The following is a 19,310-nucleotide window of genomic DNA, read 5'->3' as shown; positions in this document are numbered from 1 at the left end:
AGAATAAAGGCAGGCAGATCAAAGACATTAAAGCAGGAAGAGAAGGAAGAAGATAGGAAAAAAGACAGTTGCCCAGATAGATGATCAGAGCTGCAAGAAGGGTGAGCTAACCTTCATTATGCACTATCACACGCAGGAACCCCAGACATTGATGTTAGCTCCACTTAATACAGCAGCCGCATAGAAGTAGCCTAAGCTTCCTACTTCACAGAATAGGAGACTTTGTAACAATTGCCCCTGGGCTGGCAGTCAAACAACTTTAGAGGAGCATAGAAAGTTTCAATCTACACCAAGGGAAGTCAGACTATTGTATCTAAACTCAATTACACAGATACTTGGTGCGAGTAATATCACACATTACAGGGACAGAGACATAGACTTCTACAGTGCTAGGAACACCTAGTGAAGACCAGCGGACAAATTCATATTTAAACAGGTTGCTTATTAGCCTATTCACACCTTCTGCAAGGGCCCCAACGCGCGCCAACAAATATATCTATATGCAGTGTTTTTTATGCTGGCCAGCGCACAGTAACTTTTTGTGTAAATGCATGCATTACTATGTGTATAGGAAAGATAGAAAGTATAGTAGTTTATTGAGTTTATACATGTCATGCAAAGTTATTTATTGAACCGTCATACTGTGTAAAGTTATGCTCTGCTTGTTCTACTGTTAAAGTCAATTATTGAAGCCGTAAGTTATGAAAAAAGTTGTTTATTGAATTCAAATGTTTGTATTGTAATGTTATATTCTTCACATTTTGAAAAATTAAACTTACCCTTTTATATAAACGCGCTGTACCTCTATTCATTTGAGAGCCCTAAAAGGAAACAAGCACAAAATCAGTATAGTACATGTGGTAGCCACATACCTGAAATTAAAAGGTGGTTACATTTATATTGTAAGTGCAATTTTATATTAAATTCTTCTGGTTAAGACATTATTTGCACTTTCTGTTGCTTTCTGTCTGTCACTTTGCTATGTGCTTTGGGAGATTATCTACACAGGTTTGGTCACCTTGCTGCTCCATACGAATTTGGGGGGTTATTCTAGTTTACTCGGTCCCCCCCAATGGAGGACCAATGTTTTCGTAATGCACATGCACATTTCTGCGAATGTGCATATGCTGGGTGCGAGCGGGCATGGCAAACTGCTAGTTTGCTATCCTGTTTGCGCCCACCAGTGCAGGCAGGGGGCACGGGGCAGCTGTGAAGGGACACTGCCATGGAAAAACAACCAGCGTTTCATGGGTGTTTACATGGGGTTTAGACAGTGACGCGGCTGCTGACATCACCGGAAGAGGGCACACACCTGAGAGTGTCAGTTTTGCGTGTACGTTCAAAATCAGTTGATAGTCGAGGACCATTGAATGATTCGATCCCATGTTTATGCAAAACATTTATTTGCAGGAACTCTGCGAGCGAGGGGGCTGTACATGCGGCAGTGGTAAAACCACACAGCGCTGCGTGGAAACTAGAATAACCCCCTTGGACTGTAAAGAATAGATTCCAGGAACTCTGCAGGATTCCCTGTGTTTGTTGACAGTCATTTGTAACTTCATTATTGGTGGATACCCTCAGAGCGCTCGTGTTTGTGTGTACTACTATTTTATCACAAATGCACTTTTGAGTAATTCCTTTATTGTATGAATTCTATTTGGATTGCTCACCTGCGCTTAAGGTCACTATGGATCTGGAATAGAATTCTATTGTCAGTTTGGCGGTTAAACTAAATAAATTGTATTAAAGCGCCACTGAAAGCCCCCTTTGCTGGCCTGGGATACGGTCACTAGGTCTACAAACATTAGGTCGACACCACTAAGTCATACTTGCCTACCCTACCGGAATGGCCAGGAGGCTTCCGCAAATCGGGTCCCCCTTCAGGCCCCCGGGAAGGTGGGCAAGTCTCCCGTAGCTCCAGCACCCCCCTTACCCGCTGCATTAAATGTCCGATTTTCGCGGGTGCACGGGAGGGGGTCAGGCTAAAATGACGCAAATTGCATCATTTTAGCCCCTCCCCTAATATGCAGACCCGCAAATGGCTGTCATGGGGGCGGAGCTTGGTCATGGGGGTGGATCTTGGTCATGTCAGCCTCTTTCCGCCCCCTGACAAGTAGCCTCGTCCTGCCCCCTTTCACTCCTCTCTGGGCTTCTCCCAGAGAGGAGTGCAAAAAAGTAGGCAAGTATGCTCTAAGTCAACATGTATTAAGGTCAACATGACTGAAGATCGACATGCAGCAAGGTCGACATGACTGAAGGTCAACATGGGTTAGGCTGCCTCAAGCATTAGTCAAAAGGTCAACATGGGTTTTTTCACTTTTTATTTTTTTGTGCCGACAGGCGGTATTTCATGCCCTACCCTCCACTATGGTGTGGTGGGAGAATAAAATAGTGTGCCCGAAGCATGGTGAGCGCAGCGGTGCTACGTTTCAGTGTCCATGTCGATTGTTTCGAAATTTGAAAAACCCCAATGTCGACCTTTTGACTGTTGACCTTCCCCATGTTAACTTAATGCTTGTGTCGACCTAATGACCTGTGGACCTAACCCCTCTCAACCTTCAGTCATGTTGACCTTCCTGCATGCAGTCATATCAACCTCAATGCTTGTCGACATAGTTGCTGTCTGTCTAATGAGCCGTACCTGCTGGCCTTGGCGTCTGAAGTGCAAGCACCACCTTCCTCGCCAGCCCCACGCCACTGTTTGTATGGCGCTAATGTGGTCAGCGTTGCTGCCTCAACGTATAAAAGTCATTAATTACTGTTCTAGATGCTCCTATACGGAATTAAAAACACGCGTTTTCAGTGACGGGATTTAGTCTACTTCTTAAAATGTGTTAATAACATTTCAAGCTGTGTTATTAGTAAAATATAGCTTCTATATATTACGTTTTTGTTAACCATTTGCAAATGTTTTCAATTGCGAAGTATTTGGGGTGCCCACAGCTAATTTACATTGTCCTCTCATAGCCCGCAGTGTCACAGTTTAATCATTTAAAGATTCTCGTCATGTTCCAATAAATATTATTTGTAATATTGCTTAGGAGACAGAATCTTCCAATTAGACATGTGGCGCGTCACGAATCGCTGACAGTCATTTTAATTAACTACAGATATTTGTCTTTAAACAATTTACTGCATTTAAATGCACATTATTTACAGAATATATTGGAATAGTTGAGATTTTAAAGCGTATATCATTTCTTTCCAGGTCACTCGGCAGGTGCACAGGTGCACTCATTACTGACTGACACATTTTAAAAGATCCACAGGTGGAACTAATTACTTAAATTGTGATTCTGTGAGGAGACCTGCAAAACATGCGCTGTGTGGGGTCCTGCGGACCGAGTTTGAGAACCTGTGCAATAGAGGAATGATAGACACAATCTTATTGTGATTGGTTACTAACTTAACACTTAAGTGACTAAAAAGCTGTATTTACTGGTGCATTATGGGTCCAGCAAATTGGCCAATTAGATGTGTGGATGAGCCTTAATTAATCTGACACCCTCCAATCCAGGAGATGCATTATATTTTAAAGAGCTTTATATTTTAGTTTATGTCACTAATTTACATCCAGAATTATTATTATTATTATTATTATTATTACGATGGTGATGATGACGATGATGTTTCATTTTGCTAGAATACGATTAAGTAAAATAAATATTTTTACCGACCTAACTTATTTGTGCATTGGAACACGCCTTAAGTCACTTTCCTGGCATGGCTACATCATTTGTGACCACACCAGAAAGTTCATTATCCGATCTTGTCGCTAACGAGGAGACCAGTTAGATACACAGTGTGAGCCGCTACAGGAAGAGCATCTTCAAGGAGCTGCTTCTCTCATACCCCTTTCACATTGCACCTAATTACCGGGTACAAGCCGGTTTCTTGACGGTTCGACCTGGTAATTAGTGCGATGTGAAAGGGGTTACCGGTTACAGCTAACCGGCAGCAACACGGCAATCCAAACCGGGTAAAAAGCAGAGTTCTTACCGGTTCGTTGCAGTGCATGGTGAACGGGTTAAACGGGTTGAGTGGGTCGAGCGACCCGTTTCCCTTTCACACTATGGGAGGAGGCAGCGCTTGGAGCAGCGCCAGCTCTAAGAGCTGCCTCCACCCCCGCCCCCGGTGACACGCAGACGCACCTCCACATGATGTCAGCGAACCAGCAAAATTGACGGTTCGCTGTGCGTTCTGAACAGACCGTACATGCAGGGTCGCACCAGGATTGAATCGTTTAAAAGTCCCGGTGCGACCCTGCATTTGCGGTCTGAATGCGGTATCAGAGGGACCTTTCCCAGTGCTATGTTGCTGATCGGTCAGCACTACAGGACCCCCCACACAGCGACTGCAGCCATCAGCAGGAGAATAGGAGAATTTACCCCAAGCAGAAGGGGAACATAGTATTTGGACTTATGCCCACCACGGCACGACTTGGCAGCTCAAAACTGCTTCTTCAATGCTCTCTAAGTGAGAGCCACCTCCTCTTTCCACAGCTGAGGAATGACATCACACTCTTATTTCTGTTGGGCCAATCAGAAGGCACGCTGCAGTAGCTGCCACTCACATACCCTGAGTGTGATGTCAGGTGTGATAAGAGTGCTCTTGGGACTAGTTTGAAAATGAAACGCAATACTAATGGTGGGAATCGAATAGTTTTGGTATAACGTTTCACCCTTTTTATTTTCATGATGCACTTAAATAAGCCAGCTCTGCACAGAGGATTCCTTCCTTCCAAATTATAAATAACTTTCAGCCAAACCTGTCAAAGGCTTTTCTACACACTACGCTAATGAACCGTGGCGTTTGGAATACAAACGGGATATGCCCACAGGGACAGACAAATCAATGTAATAATTGCCGGGTTAGCCAGTTCAATGCTCCTCCATTGCTCTATTGCTGTTGATTGACTTCTGTAGCAGCAGAAATATTTATCCCTGAGCACACAGATTTCTTCGCACCTCCAAGGAGTTCGATATTACTGATGGAATACTCTCCCGAAATTGTTCCTGGATGTCTCGCAGCAGCTTCTGTGGTCTCTGGAAGTGTGTTCTGCCCACACTGAATGTTTTCAGCCATCACCACCACTCATAAAACTACTGGCATTTTTACATATGTGTGATTGATTGCCAGAAACATAGAAACATGTTCTCGTTTTATCACTTGGGGCTCTATTTAAAAAGGAGCCGTAACCCCTTTAGTACTCGCTAAAAAGGTTACGACATCCATTCTGTATTCAACAAACAGTGGTAAGCTTATCATAGCGCTGTTTGTGACTGTATATATACGGTGCTAGTGGTATGCACAATCACAATTACATTAGTTCACAACCATTAAACCCTTTATCCGTTGCCCTCCTAAAAAAGTTCTTTACTTTTCTTTTTTTTAAACAAAGTGGTTGCCATTTCCTAATTTTAGATCAGATTTATTGAAACCAATTCAAATAAGTTTTATTATTTTATAGCAAATGACTATTATTATTATGGTGCCGGGCTAAGAATGTGTGACGTACAGTAACAAGACAAGAAAAACAAATTACTTAATTACTTAAGATATTCGGTAGGGCTTATGTTAAATTCTCGGTAGAGCCATTAGATTGACCATCATAACAAACTGGAGAGTGTACCCACTAATACAGTATGAATAACAAATCAAAAAACGGCAATGGCATCCACAATGGTATTCTCAACTCTGGGGACATGTTTAGCCCTGAAATTTTTGTTGAAGACTAAGCAACTAGGATCTGCTGCTGACGCGCTTTATCCACCATGATCTAAATCCACTGTGGAGAGTGGTTGCAGTCACCCTTGGACTGAAGATGGTGGCTGCACATGGGTGTACTCAATTGTGTGTGACACTCCCCCACATTACATTGCTTAGATGAAGCAACATGGTCCTGGAAATGAGCAGGAAGGGGGGGGGGGAAGAGTTTGGAGGACATGACCGGTAAGATACTTGAGTCCCTTTTGGGATTCTGTGTATCGTGGTGCCAGGAATGGTCTTTTGACTGCCGGCATTTCCACCACTAGGATATCGTGTGTATTCCATACACGACACTACACTGGATAACACTGAAGTTATTGACTTTAATTATTTTTTTTTGGACTGAAGATGGTGGCTGCACATGGGTGTACTCAATTGTGTGTGACACTCCCCCACATTACATTGCTTAGATGAAGCAACATGGTCCTGGAAATGAGCAGGAAGGGGGGGGGGGAAGAGTTTGGAGGACATGACCGGTAAGATACTTGAGTCCCTTTTGGGATTCTGTGTATCGTGGTGCCAGGAATGGTCTTTTGACTGCCGGCATTTCCACCACTAGGATATCGTGTGTATTCCATACACGACACTACACTGGATAACACTGAAGTTATTGACTTTCATTATTTTTTTTTACTACATTTGAACTATTGTAATTTTCTTATACAGAAACCCAAGCATTGGCTTGTTTTAGTTCATGAATTGCAAGAATTACCTAAAAATATCTCTTCTTAGACATACTGTAATTTATAATCATTAGTTCCCAATTTCTTTTTAAATTGTTGAATTTCTTGGTAAAGTAGCTGGATTTGTTAATCTAGGCTACTCTCTGTATCACTGGCTTCACTAAAAATTATACCAGTGCCAATATGTTGTAAACGCTCAGGAATGTTATAGTAGAGATACATAAGGCCAGAGTGATAATCAGCCAGCCAATCAGCTCATACCTGCCATGTTATAGGTTGGGTTTGAAAAAGGACAGGTAGGAGCTGATTGGCTGGTGGTTTATCACTGTCCACTTCCTAGGCCTACACACATTGAGTTTAAGGTGTACACACCTCGATGCCGCTAGCAATACCAGCAATACCTTTTACAATAGACTTCTGCTTTTTAGAACTGTACTCCATTAAAAGAAGAGCCCATCAATCAATTATGTGTGTTTTGCATTGTTAAAGTAATTGTACTAGACCATTGTCATATCACTACATACCTGCATCATCCATATATGTTTTTAACTTTATTTGCATTACTGTGAGTAATTCAGAGATTATGGTGTTGCTAAGAGATGTTTTATATTGTAGCAAGCACCAATATATGATGGTAGACACGCCTGATTGGCGGTGTTAGACACACCCAATGGCCGGTGTTAGACATGCCCAATAGGTGCTTCCAGGTACACCCCTTTGACGGTGCACCCCCAAATAAAATGTCCTGCGCATGCCTATGAGATAACTAAGTGCAGCAAAACTGAATGCCGCTGCGATCATGTACGTAGAGTAACACACATGTTAGTTGCTGCCATACGTTACCAGATTATTATTCCAACAAGCCAGATTGGTCAGATGGTTTGCCAGATAGTTGTACTAGTACCTTTTAAAGTTGTTGGAGATTATGCGATATATCACTATCTTTATTATGTATATACAGGTCGGGTATCCCGTATCCGGGCATCCCGTATCCGATCCGAATTATTCCAAAAAACTTGTTTTTTTGTTTCCCCCCCCCCCCCAACCCTCTTTTAATACTTACCAAGTCCTCCGGCGTCGATAGCAGGCCTTCAGCATCCTCTCCGGCGTCTCCAGCGGCCCAGGAGTGCTTTGCGCGAGTGCGCGCGCGCCGGTGACGTCACCGGCGCGCCTGGGAACTTGCGCAAAGCACTCCTGGGACCGCTGGAGACACCGGAGACGGTGCTGGTGGCCTGCCGTGGACGCCGGAGGACTCCATGGACGCCGAGGGACCATCGGGGACCCACCAGGGGCAGGTAAGTATTGCTAAAAAAAAAATATTCCAAAAACCGGAATATTCCCTTATCCGGAATGCTCGTTGTCCCGAGCATTTCGGATAAGGGATACTCAACCTGTAATTTAAACCTGATTGCTTTTTGCAAAGTTGCAGATAACTGTGAGTAGATCGCCGCTGCCCGGTCAGAAAGAAAAAATGCCCCGTGCAAATCTGAGAGTGAATTGTTAATGGGTCGCTATTCACCAGCAAATCCATATGCAATTCATGAACATCTAATGATTTTTTTTCAGTCTGTGCATATATGAGTAAGTCTGAGCTACTGGTCATCTGGGACAGAGACATGCTGATTGTGGCCAGGGCTAACGTCACACACTCTCACTTATAACGCCCAGATAGCAGCTGGTTACCACCCCCCAAATGTTGGCTTCCTGTAAGTCAAACTGCAGGGGGCATTGAGATTATGACCTATATTCTATTTCAATCTCTATTTCTCCTCATGAATATGTAATGCGTTGTCATTCGATAATTGTCTGAACCGAAAATTCGCACAACAATGATCAACTCTGAATCAGGCCCTTTGTTATAAGGATAATATCTTTGGACACAACCAGTGGCACGAGAACAATTAATATCTGGCTTTATGCTGTTTTATGAGATTTATGTGATATTATCTAATATTTAAAGGAATAAGTTATGGTTTTATGTAGAGATTTATTGCTCTGTTTTCCTGAAATATGAATACATGAACTAAAGGGTTTTGAATCGAATTGAGTCCCAGTTCGGAATCACTATGGGGTTACGAGGATAAACGAGTTCCAGCTCTAGTCTGTTGTGAGGTCAGAACTTAGATTTAAAAACAAACTCAGGTTTTAGATTGAATTTCAATAGGTCCTTATTGCATGATTTTAGCTGTTTCTTTGTTTTCTATAAATTGTTTCGTTATTATTTATTTTTTAAGTAGTGCTTATTGATTTCTATCAATTTTAATGGATTTGAACCAAAACACTTAATGGTGGTTTTGGCAAAACCAAAACAAGATCATGAATTGAAACCAAAACATGGGATCCATGCATCTCTTTAGTTTGTGTTTAAATATTGTGCAATACAATTTAGTAAAATTTAGCTCTGCTGGTATTTATATTGTCTATAGGCACAAACTATTTTTAGCTGTAAGCAAATTGGCAGCTTGGTTTAACCAAACCACCAAAGTGCTTTGTTTGGTGGTGGCCCAAACAAACTAAACACTTCAGCCACAAAAGTGGTAGTTCCTGTCACTGAAGTGCTTGGTTTGACAAAATGTGCATGTCCTTTTTAATATACAACATAAGGGGGAGTGGGAAGGACCAAGTCCAATTTCATTATGAACCACATTTTATTATGGGCTTTGTTCACATTGCTATATTGGTGTAAAGACTGCTAGCCTATCACTGTCACAACATTACAGTACATTGCATTACAGTACTACTGTGAGGACTGTGATTTGCTGGTTGAAGCAGTTTTCATTTGAAAACTCACTTTTGAAAGCTTGGTTTTTAATAGTTAGTTCCATGTTTCCAATTTATTTTTTAATAGTAATCAATGTGCTACAGTCAACCAAATACTCATCCTCCAATATATTATATATACATCAGCAGGTATACATTTTTTCAATCGCTAATGTTTAACCCTACGTGCTTCATCTCTAAGGCCCTTATTCTGATCGGTGCGGACTTTTCCGCATTCTTTCGGATGGCGTTTTTTAGCCGTCTGCGCATGCGTGGAGAACGCGACGCGCATGTGCCACGCATGGTCTCCGTACTTGTTCTCACTAATCCCGTACAGAACTGTGCACCGCATACATTCGGCCAATAGGGGTGTATTATGGGCGTCATGCGGAAAGACACAGGGGCGTAGTTTCAAAGTGGGCTAAACTGGGCGGAAACATGGGCGGACACGGGGGAGTACACATATATTGGTAGGCATGGATTCGGACAGCACGCCGAATGCACGCGAACAAAAAGGGAAGAAATGTGCGGTGTCCAAAAGGTTACTTTTGCTTTGCGGACACCACTCGGTCATGCGCTAGGCAATCGGAACGCCTAATCAGGACGGACGCACCTCAACCAATGTCACCTGAACCCAATACAATCACATACTTTACCCATTACTTGTTAATTACACGCTTCTCACTGCTACAATTGGAAGCATTGCAGCTTAAAGGGAACATTACATGCTGCACTTGTCACACACTTTAACACTGCAAATAATGCACACAACTTAATAATATTAATACTAATACACATGCCACTTCTGCATGTCTAAATTAATACAGACATTTGTGGGGCCAAAATAACATTTATTAAACAAACTTTGGCAATATTTGAAAATACATAACAAAACAAATGGTACCATACCAGGACAAAAATTACATAATAAAGAATAAATAGCCACAGCAGAATCATTGGGAACACATCAGGTGGCTTCACAACAAAAGTACAGCACCAACACTTCAAGTACAGCACACTGAAACAGGGCAACAGAGGAACCAAACATGACATTTGAACCGCGGGCAAAAGTGGTGACCCTGGGCACGGATTTGGACACAGGATGCTGACACACACAGCTCAATGGAAGATTTGGGAAGACATAACAGAGGAGATTAATAGGGACACAAGTTCATTTGCGAGCACGTTTGCCCCTGGCAGGCTCCTTGCCACGTGCAGCAGCTCTTCTGCCTCGTCCACGGCCAGAGTCAGATGGTGGCTCATGTGGAGCACGTGCTGGTGAGGGGGTGGATCTTCTTCCCCCTCTATCAGCAGGGAGTGATGAGGTTGGTAATGCACCCGAAGCGGGTGACATTAGGGCCCTATTGCTGTTAACTAGCTCCACCATAAGTTCATTATGGCGGAGGAGGAGGTCGTTTTGCCGCAGGGCTTGATCAGCCAGCACCTGCAGGCTACCAGCAATAGCTTGGTGGCTGCCAGCCATAGCTTGCTGGCTGGCACTCATAGCCTGCAGGCTCTCAGCAATACTCTGCTGGCTGGTGGTCAAACCCTGCAGCACCTCCTCGGCCCTACGCACCCGCTCGAATGTCGACTCTCCCTGCTGCACAATACTATCCAGCACACGGCCCCACATGGACAATTCAGCCGCAGACAATCTTGGCAGCTGCTGCACGGGCCTGCTACTGGGGCCAGGTGGCACAGACTCCACAACCTCCTCAAGAGAATCTTGACCAAGCGGTGGCGATGCTGTTGAACAAGAAAATTCAATGCAACATTTAAAACATCTACTTATGGCCTGGCAAATAATTACCTTCAAGAGTAGAAGCCATCACTTCCGCTGGGGACTCGCTGTCTATAGTGCTCACCCCCCGGACCTCCTCCACTGCTATACAGCACTGGGCCATCTCTTCCAGGGGGGTGAGCTCCAGCTTGCCAGGCATGGGGCCAGCCCCAGAGGTCTGGCTGTGTTGCCACCGCTCGGTCAATTTCTTCTTGAGGTTGCCTTTGAAGTCGTGCCACCTGCAATCAAAGTGTACATATTAATACATGTAACTCCTCATGTTTGCTGTAGCACCCATTGCAATCTGAAACATAATACAACATGTGCCTACTGACACCAAACGTACTATATTCTTTTTTCAAACCAATCCTTAGAAGATACCAAAACAGTCACCCTCCAATAACTATCAATTCAATGTCATGGCCTACATGTCTGTGCGTCCAAGCAACGTGAACACCCATTGGCCAACTCCATCTAATATTGAATGTAAACATTACTGGACTTGTCCTACTCAAATTTTACACACATGTACTTGCCTCTTCTTAACGTGCTCCGTCTGACGAACTTGTGGAGCCACTGCATTAATCTCCGCCGTTATCTCCTCCCAGATCTTCCATCTCCTTGTGTGTGTCAACTTCACCGCAGGACACTCAATTAAATCACGTGCCCGGGTCACCAGGATGTCAAGCTCCCGCGGTTCAAATGCCATGTTTCGTGTTGTTGGTTCCCGTGTTGCCCCACTGCGGCCACGGGCACGGGCACTGCCACGGCCACGGGCACCGGTTGCTGTACCTGAAGTGCTGGGCTGGCTACTCTGTTGGGAAGCCACCTGCTGGGTTCCCAATGATTCTGCTGAGGATGGTCCAGCTGCTGATTGGCCTGATGTGGATGGGCCAGCTCGGTCCTCTGGGTTGAGGGGTACATATGTGGTGTTGGCCTCCATGCGGGACAACAGATTCTGCACCACCTGCTCTTCCTCAGAGTCTGAGCCTGGCATGTTTGCAACAAGTGTTTGCCTTTCTAGGACCACTTTAAATACTATTTCTGTAATTGGCGTTAATCAGCTGCAAGCTGCGTTCCGTACGGCCGCGTTCCGTACCCCAGCGTCAACCGTGCGGCGCATACGGCCCGCCCCTTGGTGTGGCGAAATATTTCCAGAAAACCTGGCAAACTCAGTAAGTGTGATTTATTTGCTAAATGCAGATTCCAACACCAATGACCAAATACAACTGAGGTCAGACATGACATGTATATTTGAATGTACTTCTGTACTGTGCACTTGTTTGCTATGTAGTACAACTGACACTACCCATTCCATATGTCAATCCAGTCCCCCACTTAGCCACAAGTAATCAGTGCTAGCATCCAAATCACATGTGAAAGCACTCCACATTCAGGTTAGATGCTAGCTACTTTTCATTCCACCTCTGTAATATGGCCCAGTAGAAGGTAAGTGTACACATGGCAGCATGGCCTAATTTTGGGAAAAGGTCTGCCTTCATTATAAATTAGCTGTTTGGTACCTTGTGGAGTTAGGTGTAAGTGTCTAGAGATGCAGACTATTTCACCTGTTGCTTAGACCCATGTTTGGTGAATGTTATAGATTAGATATAATGTGTTTCCATCTTATTTTACACTGTTTCGGATGGGTGTGCGATGCAATGGGTTAGCCGTCTGTTCGGGCGCATACACGCTGTTAGTGTAAAAATGAACAATAAAGTTAATACCAAATATCACTATGATCAACCAATGACAGCACATGATTGTTAGATTTGTGCCATTGCTGAGATGGCGGCCTATGGGAGAGCAGCCCCATTCTCTTCCGCGGAGCTGCGAACTCTGGTCTCCGTTATGGAGACCAGGCTGGGGCGTGCCGGCCCTTTTATTACAAACAGGCAGAAGCGCCAGGCATATGCATCGGCCCGCAGGCGCATATTCGCGCGCACCCAGGTGCGCAGGACCATCGCACAGCTGGAGCGGCGATGGTCTGATCTCAGGCGGCGCCAGCCTGAGAAGCTCCAGCAAATACGGGCCAGCATTGCTCGATGTAAGTGTTTACCCATTAAATGCCCAATTATACAATATTGCTGACATGACCATATTTCAACCAATAAGGTAACCTGCCTGATCCATGAGTTAAACATGGCATACAATATATGAGTGCTACTTCCTGTTTGACACCCTGTAATGGTCATAAAATATGTTATTGGGGAGGATTAATGCTTGTGATGCTTACAATGGGCCAAATGTCACAGCATACCTGCCATGTTACAGGCTGTGTTTTGTAAAGGCCACTAAGGAGCTGTTTGCCTGTACAATTATCTGTACTTCTAACCTTAGCATTTATAGCGTGATAAGGCATAATAGTAATTACCACTAATTGGCACTTTTATGATTTTTCACATACACAGCACGTGCTCGCGCAAGACAGGCCCGGGAGGAGGCAGAGGTGGCCCTTGAGGACCTGCCCCAGGAAGGGAGCCCGGAGGAGGGGGCGCAGGAAATGGAGGAGGAGGAGGCAGCGGTGGCCCTGGAGGACCAGCCGCAGGAAGGGAGGCCGGAGGAGGGGGCCCAGGAAATTTCTGATGACGAGGGGTGGGCTGTGGAGGCACTGGCACCCGTGGAGGACGTCAGCGAGGCCGAGGATGGCGCATTGGAGGCCCCTGAGGAGGAGGTGGAGCCCGATGAGGTTGTCCAGGCGGCCGGAATTGGTATGTATACATAAGGATTTATTTTTCCGTTTGGCATGTACTATTTGCTATGTAACACTGGTGATTCAATTGATTTTTACAATACTATAAAATGACAAAAGAAACGGGATCGCAACAGACACACTTTGGGGTTAGATAGGGTGGCCAAACCATCCCTTTCAGCCAGGACACATATTAATGACACAGGTTGTGAGGATGGCTTTCATGTCAATTTTAAGTGCCACTGAACCTGTGTAGTTAATCTGTATCCTGGAAGAAAGTGATGACTTGCTCATGTAAGGGTTACATGTCTCTGCTGCAAGCATACAATCTGTAGACTCATATAGGTGAGTAGAGTTTACTGGTGATTGATCTTTGTAAACTAGATTCAGTATGGCATAAATGGAGTATGGACAGGCGTGGCTTAGACTGGAGTAACAAGTGGTCAGTGCCCCTGGGCCCTCCTCTAGCTAACCACCCCCTGCGGCCTGCATGTATGTTTTGCACCATAATTGTGTGTTGATTTGGTCTTAGTAATGCTTTTGAGCATGGGAGTGGGTTAGTGCTGCAGCCTCCCCTAACTGGCATTCTGACAATGATTTCTGGAGCAGACCATCAGCAGGCAAGCCATGCTTGATTGCACAAATGTACTGAGCATTCCTGAGAGTTGTGTAACTCCCCTGCCAGGCTCCATCATATAACAGACACTGAACTTTGTTTGCCGAATTGTGATTGGTGCAGCGCGTGGCATGCTTCTCAGAGCTTAGTCATGGGTGGGTTTGGATGGAGAAGGAGCAGTATGACTGTGAGGTGTTCTACAGAGTAAAGGGTAGAGGGCCAAAATCAGGCTTTCCATGTAGTATGTATGCATGTATGTATAGGTGTATGTCTCATATATATAGGTAGATATGTGTGTATATATATATATATATATATATAGTTTTATATATATATATATATATATATATATATACACACACACACCTCGCAGAATGCATGTTTAAAATGTAGCTTTGACTATGTTAAATGTATGCATGAATAGCATTAGTCATTTTTATTTTTTAATTTCCTCCACAGATGAGCCTGCCCAAGCAGAGGAGGGTCGCCGTGGGGCCCTCCTGAGACTGAGAGGCCTGATGAGCCAAATGATTGTGGAGATGGACCGCATACTTGATGGGGAATTTTAAATTTTGGGTTGGGGCAAGTTATGTTTGAATAAATCGTTATTTAAAGTTGAAAGTTGTCAGTGTTTTTTTCTAACATGCTAAAGTATATGTGTAAGTTGTTTAAAATGTTTAAAATAAGCAAAATGTACATAGTGTATCTAGATGTATGTTTGGGTCACATGCTGTAAGGGTTAATGTGTGTCATGAATGTAGTAGGAATGTGGGTCAGTATAGATGAGCATTTAATTGATTGCAATTGCTAACAATCCCTTTTTCAGGAGGTTGCCTAATAGCCTAAGTGGGTCATGTGATCGCTGTGTGTACTCAGTACAAAATTGTCTTGGATTGTGCGTAAATACTCCGCATCGGGGCGTACGGACAGCTTTCCGTACGTTCTCACGCGGTAAGACCGTGCTTGTGCGGGAAGACCGTGCAAGAATCTGTACGTTTCCCCCGCACACGCACGGTTTGTATGTCGTCCGTACACACGCCCTGTTCTTAAAGAGTGACTCCGTCCGAATGCGGAGGACACGTGGGCGTTTCTACGGACGATGCCCGCACGCTGCCGCACAGCGTTGCGTGCGGCCCGCACCGTAACAATTCGGGAATGTCCGCACCGATCAGAATAAGGCCCTAAGAGACATAATCAGGGGTAATAATATAAGAGGAAAGTTTGTAAAACAATCAGCGTCACTCCACGAGTTAAATAAACAGTGATTTAATTAAGGTTTCGGGGATTGTATACCCCTTCTTCAAGGTGTACAACACTACGTTATAATATAATAAAATAATCTTTCTATACTAATTACATTTTTGGGAATTCAGTATAAATAAGATGTGGAAATAAGCTTAGGCCAGATAAATTTGGGGCCACAAATAGAAATGTAATTTACCTTGAATGTGCGTCTAAATAACACAAAAAGTTTGAGTACAAGCTTGATGATGACAAGGCAAAAAAAAGAAACGGGACAATTTACTTAAAAAATCTCTTATGTGTAAAAAGAAGCAGCATTATAAAGTATTGTATTGTATGCAGGGCCGGCGCCACCACTAGGCAGCCTTAGGCATTTGCCTAGGGCGCCGGCCACTGGAGGGTGGAAGTTGGAGCAGCTGTCCCCCCCTCCACCCCTGTCGCCGCTGCAACACCCATCGCCGCCCCCCATGGAGTGACACGCCAGGCTGGGGTGAGTCCGCAAGAGCATTCCCAAACCCCCCCCCCCCGTGTACCAGCTGCCCGACACCCCCCTCCCCCGGCTACTAGCCGGGTCCGACGCATGCCCGGCACCCCCCCTCCGTGTAGTGGCCGCCTGCCCCCCCCCCCCCCTCTCCCGACTACTGTGTAGCACAGTAGCCGGGTTTGATGCACGCCCGGCACCCGTTCCCCCACCCCCCCTCCGTGTAGCAGCCGCCCGACACCTCTCCTCCCCCGGCTACTGTGTAGCACAGTAGCCGGGCCACCGCACATTCGCACCCCCCTCCTCCGTGGACCGGGTGAGCGCCGGGGCGCCCCCACCCCCGCCTGGGGCGCTCCGGTGCCTTGCACCGGCCATGATTGTATGTCTAAATGTATTTTATTTATCTGATGTTTTGTAAGATTTAAATTGTAATATATTTTGACTCAAATAGTTTTAAAGTTAAATTGTATAAGGGGGTCATAGTATTTTAGTACTAGTAGTAATAATAAATGGGCAGTTTTTTTTATCGTATATAGATAATATTCAGCAGGATTTCATCAAATTAGATGTACAGTATTACCCGAAGAGGAAATAAACATTTTTTTTCTAGAACTTAGAAAAACATTTTGAAACGTGCTAAGAATGGGAAATAAAGTTCTGGCAGTTTATCATTTGTTGTTTTTGTTTTGGTTTTTTTTAACAGACACCCGTCCTACAGCTTGCGGTGCAGATGTGTTCAAATTAATAGATGCATTAAAACATATTTTTCATGTATGCAGCTGCTAATATCTGACTAATGCATCATAAAAATAATGGGCAACATCTCCCTCAACATCTGTTGCAATCTTTGCTTAGTCCTAATTTATTTACACCAAAAAATATTGTTGTAGACTTTGCACAATCATTAGTTTCCCGCACAGTTACTCACTGCTGACACCTCCTAAGGATTTGCAATTTGTTTTCTAATTTTATCTCTTCTAAAAAGGGTGTGTCTATACTCCTACTGTGCGGCACGCCTATAATACGAGTGCCAGCAAAAGTATGCTGAATACCAAAACTATTCTATAGTGTTGTCTGAAATTATTTTATTTAAGTGACTGTATGGAAATTCCACCTGCTTAAATAGTCTGATTCTGTGGCGTAAGTTTGCGCAAGTTGCCTGGAGGCAAGACAAAAATTGGATGCCCCCCACCACACACACACACACACAAACACACCACCTTATATAAATATATGTATGCACAGGCAAAACCGCATCACTCAATTGAAAAATGATACCAGACACAGAAGGTCTAATCGATGTTTCGGATGCCATTCCTTTATCGTGACAAGAACGTTCTGTTCTTGATAAAGGAGTGACACACTCTAAAGTGAGTGTAAGGTCTATTGTCCTGCTAGGAGGAGGAGTCAGCCACAGAAGCAATATTGAGCATGGGAGGAGAGGTGCCCCCTTGGGAGCAGGAGCCCGGTGGCAGATGACTCCATTGCCTCCCAGTTACGCCTCTGGTCTGATTAATTTTTACTTTACTGTATATGGCTTTGATATAAATACCATCACAAGGCAACCAGAACCATAATGGTCTGGAAACTTTTCTAAATGCATTAACTACTCACTTGATAACAATGCATACAATTAGGCAATATGCTTGAATTCATACGGTTCAGGTTGATGCACCCTCCTTCTAATAAATAGACATATAGGACGATAGATATAGATTATAACATTTAACCAAGCTTTGTGCTATAAGCCAGATGCTAGTAGTGTATTTCAGATCTACATAAAAATGTAGCTATTGAAACTAAGATATCATCAATGTGAATTAATTGAAAGAAGGTGTGGCATAACTCGACCATCCTACTTTATCAGCCCACAAAAAGGGGTGGGGTTTACATGGAAACAGGAGGAGCTTCCTCCCAATGTGCCCCATTTGGGGCAAGTCTTATTTTGTTCCAAATACAGTGATCTTGTTCAGATTTTTGGATTGGAACTTGGCTTTTATTAATATTGACTTTCTGTCTTTTGTCAATTTTGAGATTTTTCTAATCGATTTCTCCCCAATTTATAAGCTATGGAAGTCTTAGGAATGGGGTCATAGATTGAAATATTTGAAAACAAATAAATATGGTGCTTAAAGTTGGGGGTGGGACCAGATATTGGTTGCCGGTTTAATTATCTGGTCTCTTTTATCCCTCTAGATAAGGAGTGGGCAAACCTGTCCTCAAGATCTACCAACAGTTCATGTTTTTTCAGGCAACCTGTGGATCTATAATAGGAATGAAGGCAGCATTGTTTTCAAATGTGACAGTTAGTAATGACTACAGCTCTACACCAGCTAGGTGATCTGGGGAATGTGACAGTTAGTAATGACTACAGATGTACACCACCTAGGTGATCTGGGGAATGTGACAGTTAGTAATGACTACATCTGTGCACCAGCTAGGTGATCGGGGGAATGTGACAGTTAGTAATGACTACAGCTGTACACCAGCTAGGTGATCTGGGGAATGTGACAGTTAGTAATGACTACATCTGTGCACCAGCTAGGTGATCTGGGGAATGTGACAGTTAGTAATGACTACAGCTGTACACCAGCTAGGTGATCTGGGGAATGTGACAGTTAGTAATGACTACAGCTGTGCACCAGCTAGGTGGTCTAGAAAACGTGGACCGTTGTTGAATCTCTAGGACTGGTTTGGTCACCTCTGCTCTAGATGGTCCTTCTGCAGTACTTATAAACAAAGTGATAAACATTGTCAGACTGGCCCTTAAGAGTTCTTGGGAAATCACTGCAAGTGGGCTCATCCCTTCCTCTAGGGGTGAGTAATTTGCTGGAGCAGGATCTTGGATAACCTTGGGTTCTTGTCTTTTTTTTCTATGGAATCCATACCAAGATTAGCTCTCATGTCAATCAAAATGGTCCTCACACTGTGTAAAGTGGCCGTGTTCTTTGCATGTTCTCTTCTATAGTGGGAAATGAGTTTTAGCTATTTAAAACTCATTGCGTATGGCAAATTGTGATCCAGCCAATCCGCCCCCAACTGCCATGTGTTAAAAATGACAGTTGTGGGCTAATTGTCTGGAGCGCCATTTATCAGATGCTACAAGTTATATAAATAATCCTTCTGCAGAAGAGTTTTAAATAGCTAAAATGTGTTGTTAAATCTCAGTAATAAATGAAAACCACACATTTAGCCGCACCCACATGCTTCCAAGGCTTCACACATTAACTTGATAGACACTATAGAGTTATGACTATAGACTAACTTGTTTACTACAGGGACATAGG

General features: G+C 44.0%; 2 protein-coding genes across 2 annotated transcripts in view; both read left to right on the top strand.

The window, feature by feature from the left end:
- LDAH (lipid droplet associated hydrolase) overlaps positions 1–19,310 on the top strand; it is a 239,718-nt gene that overhangs the window by 211,150 nt on the left and 9,258 nt on the right. The window lies entirely within an intron of this gene.
- Positions 13,400–14,883, top strand: LOC146064767 (uncharacterized). The gene is made up of 2 exons (XM_083178609.1): positions 13,400–13,703; positions 14,760–14,883. The coding sequence occupies exons 1-2, from the start codon at positions 13,496–13,498 to the stop codon at positions 14,867–14,869; spliced, it is 318 nt and encodes a 105-aa protein (XP_083034735.1). The 5' UTR covers positions 13,400–13,495; the 3' UTR covers positions 14,870–14,883.

The sequence above is a fragment of the Crinia signifera genome, chromosome 3, assembly GCF_055691185.1.
Source record: "Crinia signifera chromosome 3, ASM5569118v1, whole genome shotgun sequence".
Lineage (NCBI taxonomy): Eukaryota > Metazoa > Chordata > Amphibia > Anura > Myobatrachidae > Crinia > Crinia signifera.
This window is presented reverse-complemented; position numbering and strand designations above follow the sequence as displayed.

Coding starts and splice junctions, on each gene's coding strand:
- LOC146064767 (XM_083178609.1), top strand. CDS start 13,496: ATGGAGGAGGAGGAGGCAGCGGTGGCCCTGGAGGACCAGCCGCAGGAA. Junction 13,704..14,759: donor TGTCCAGGCGGCCGGAATTG/GTATGTATACAT, acceptor TTTCCTCCACAG/ATGAGCCTGCCCAAGCAGAG.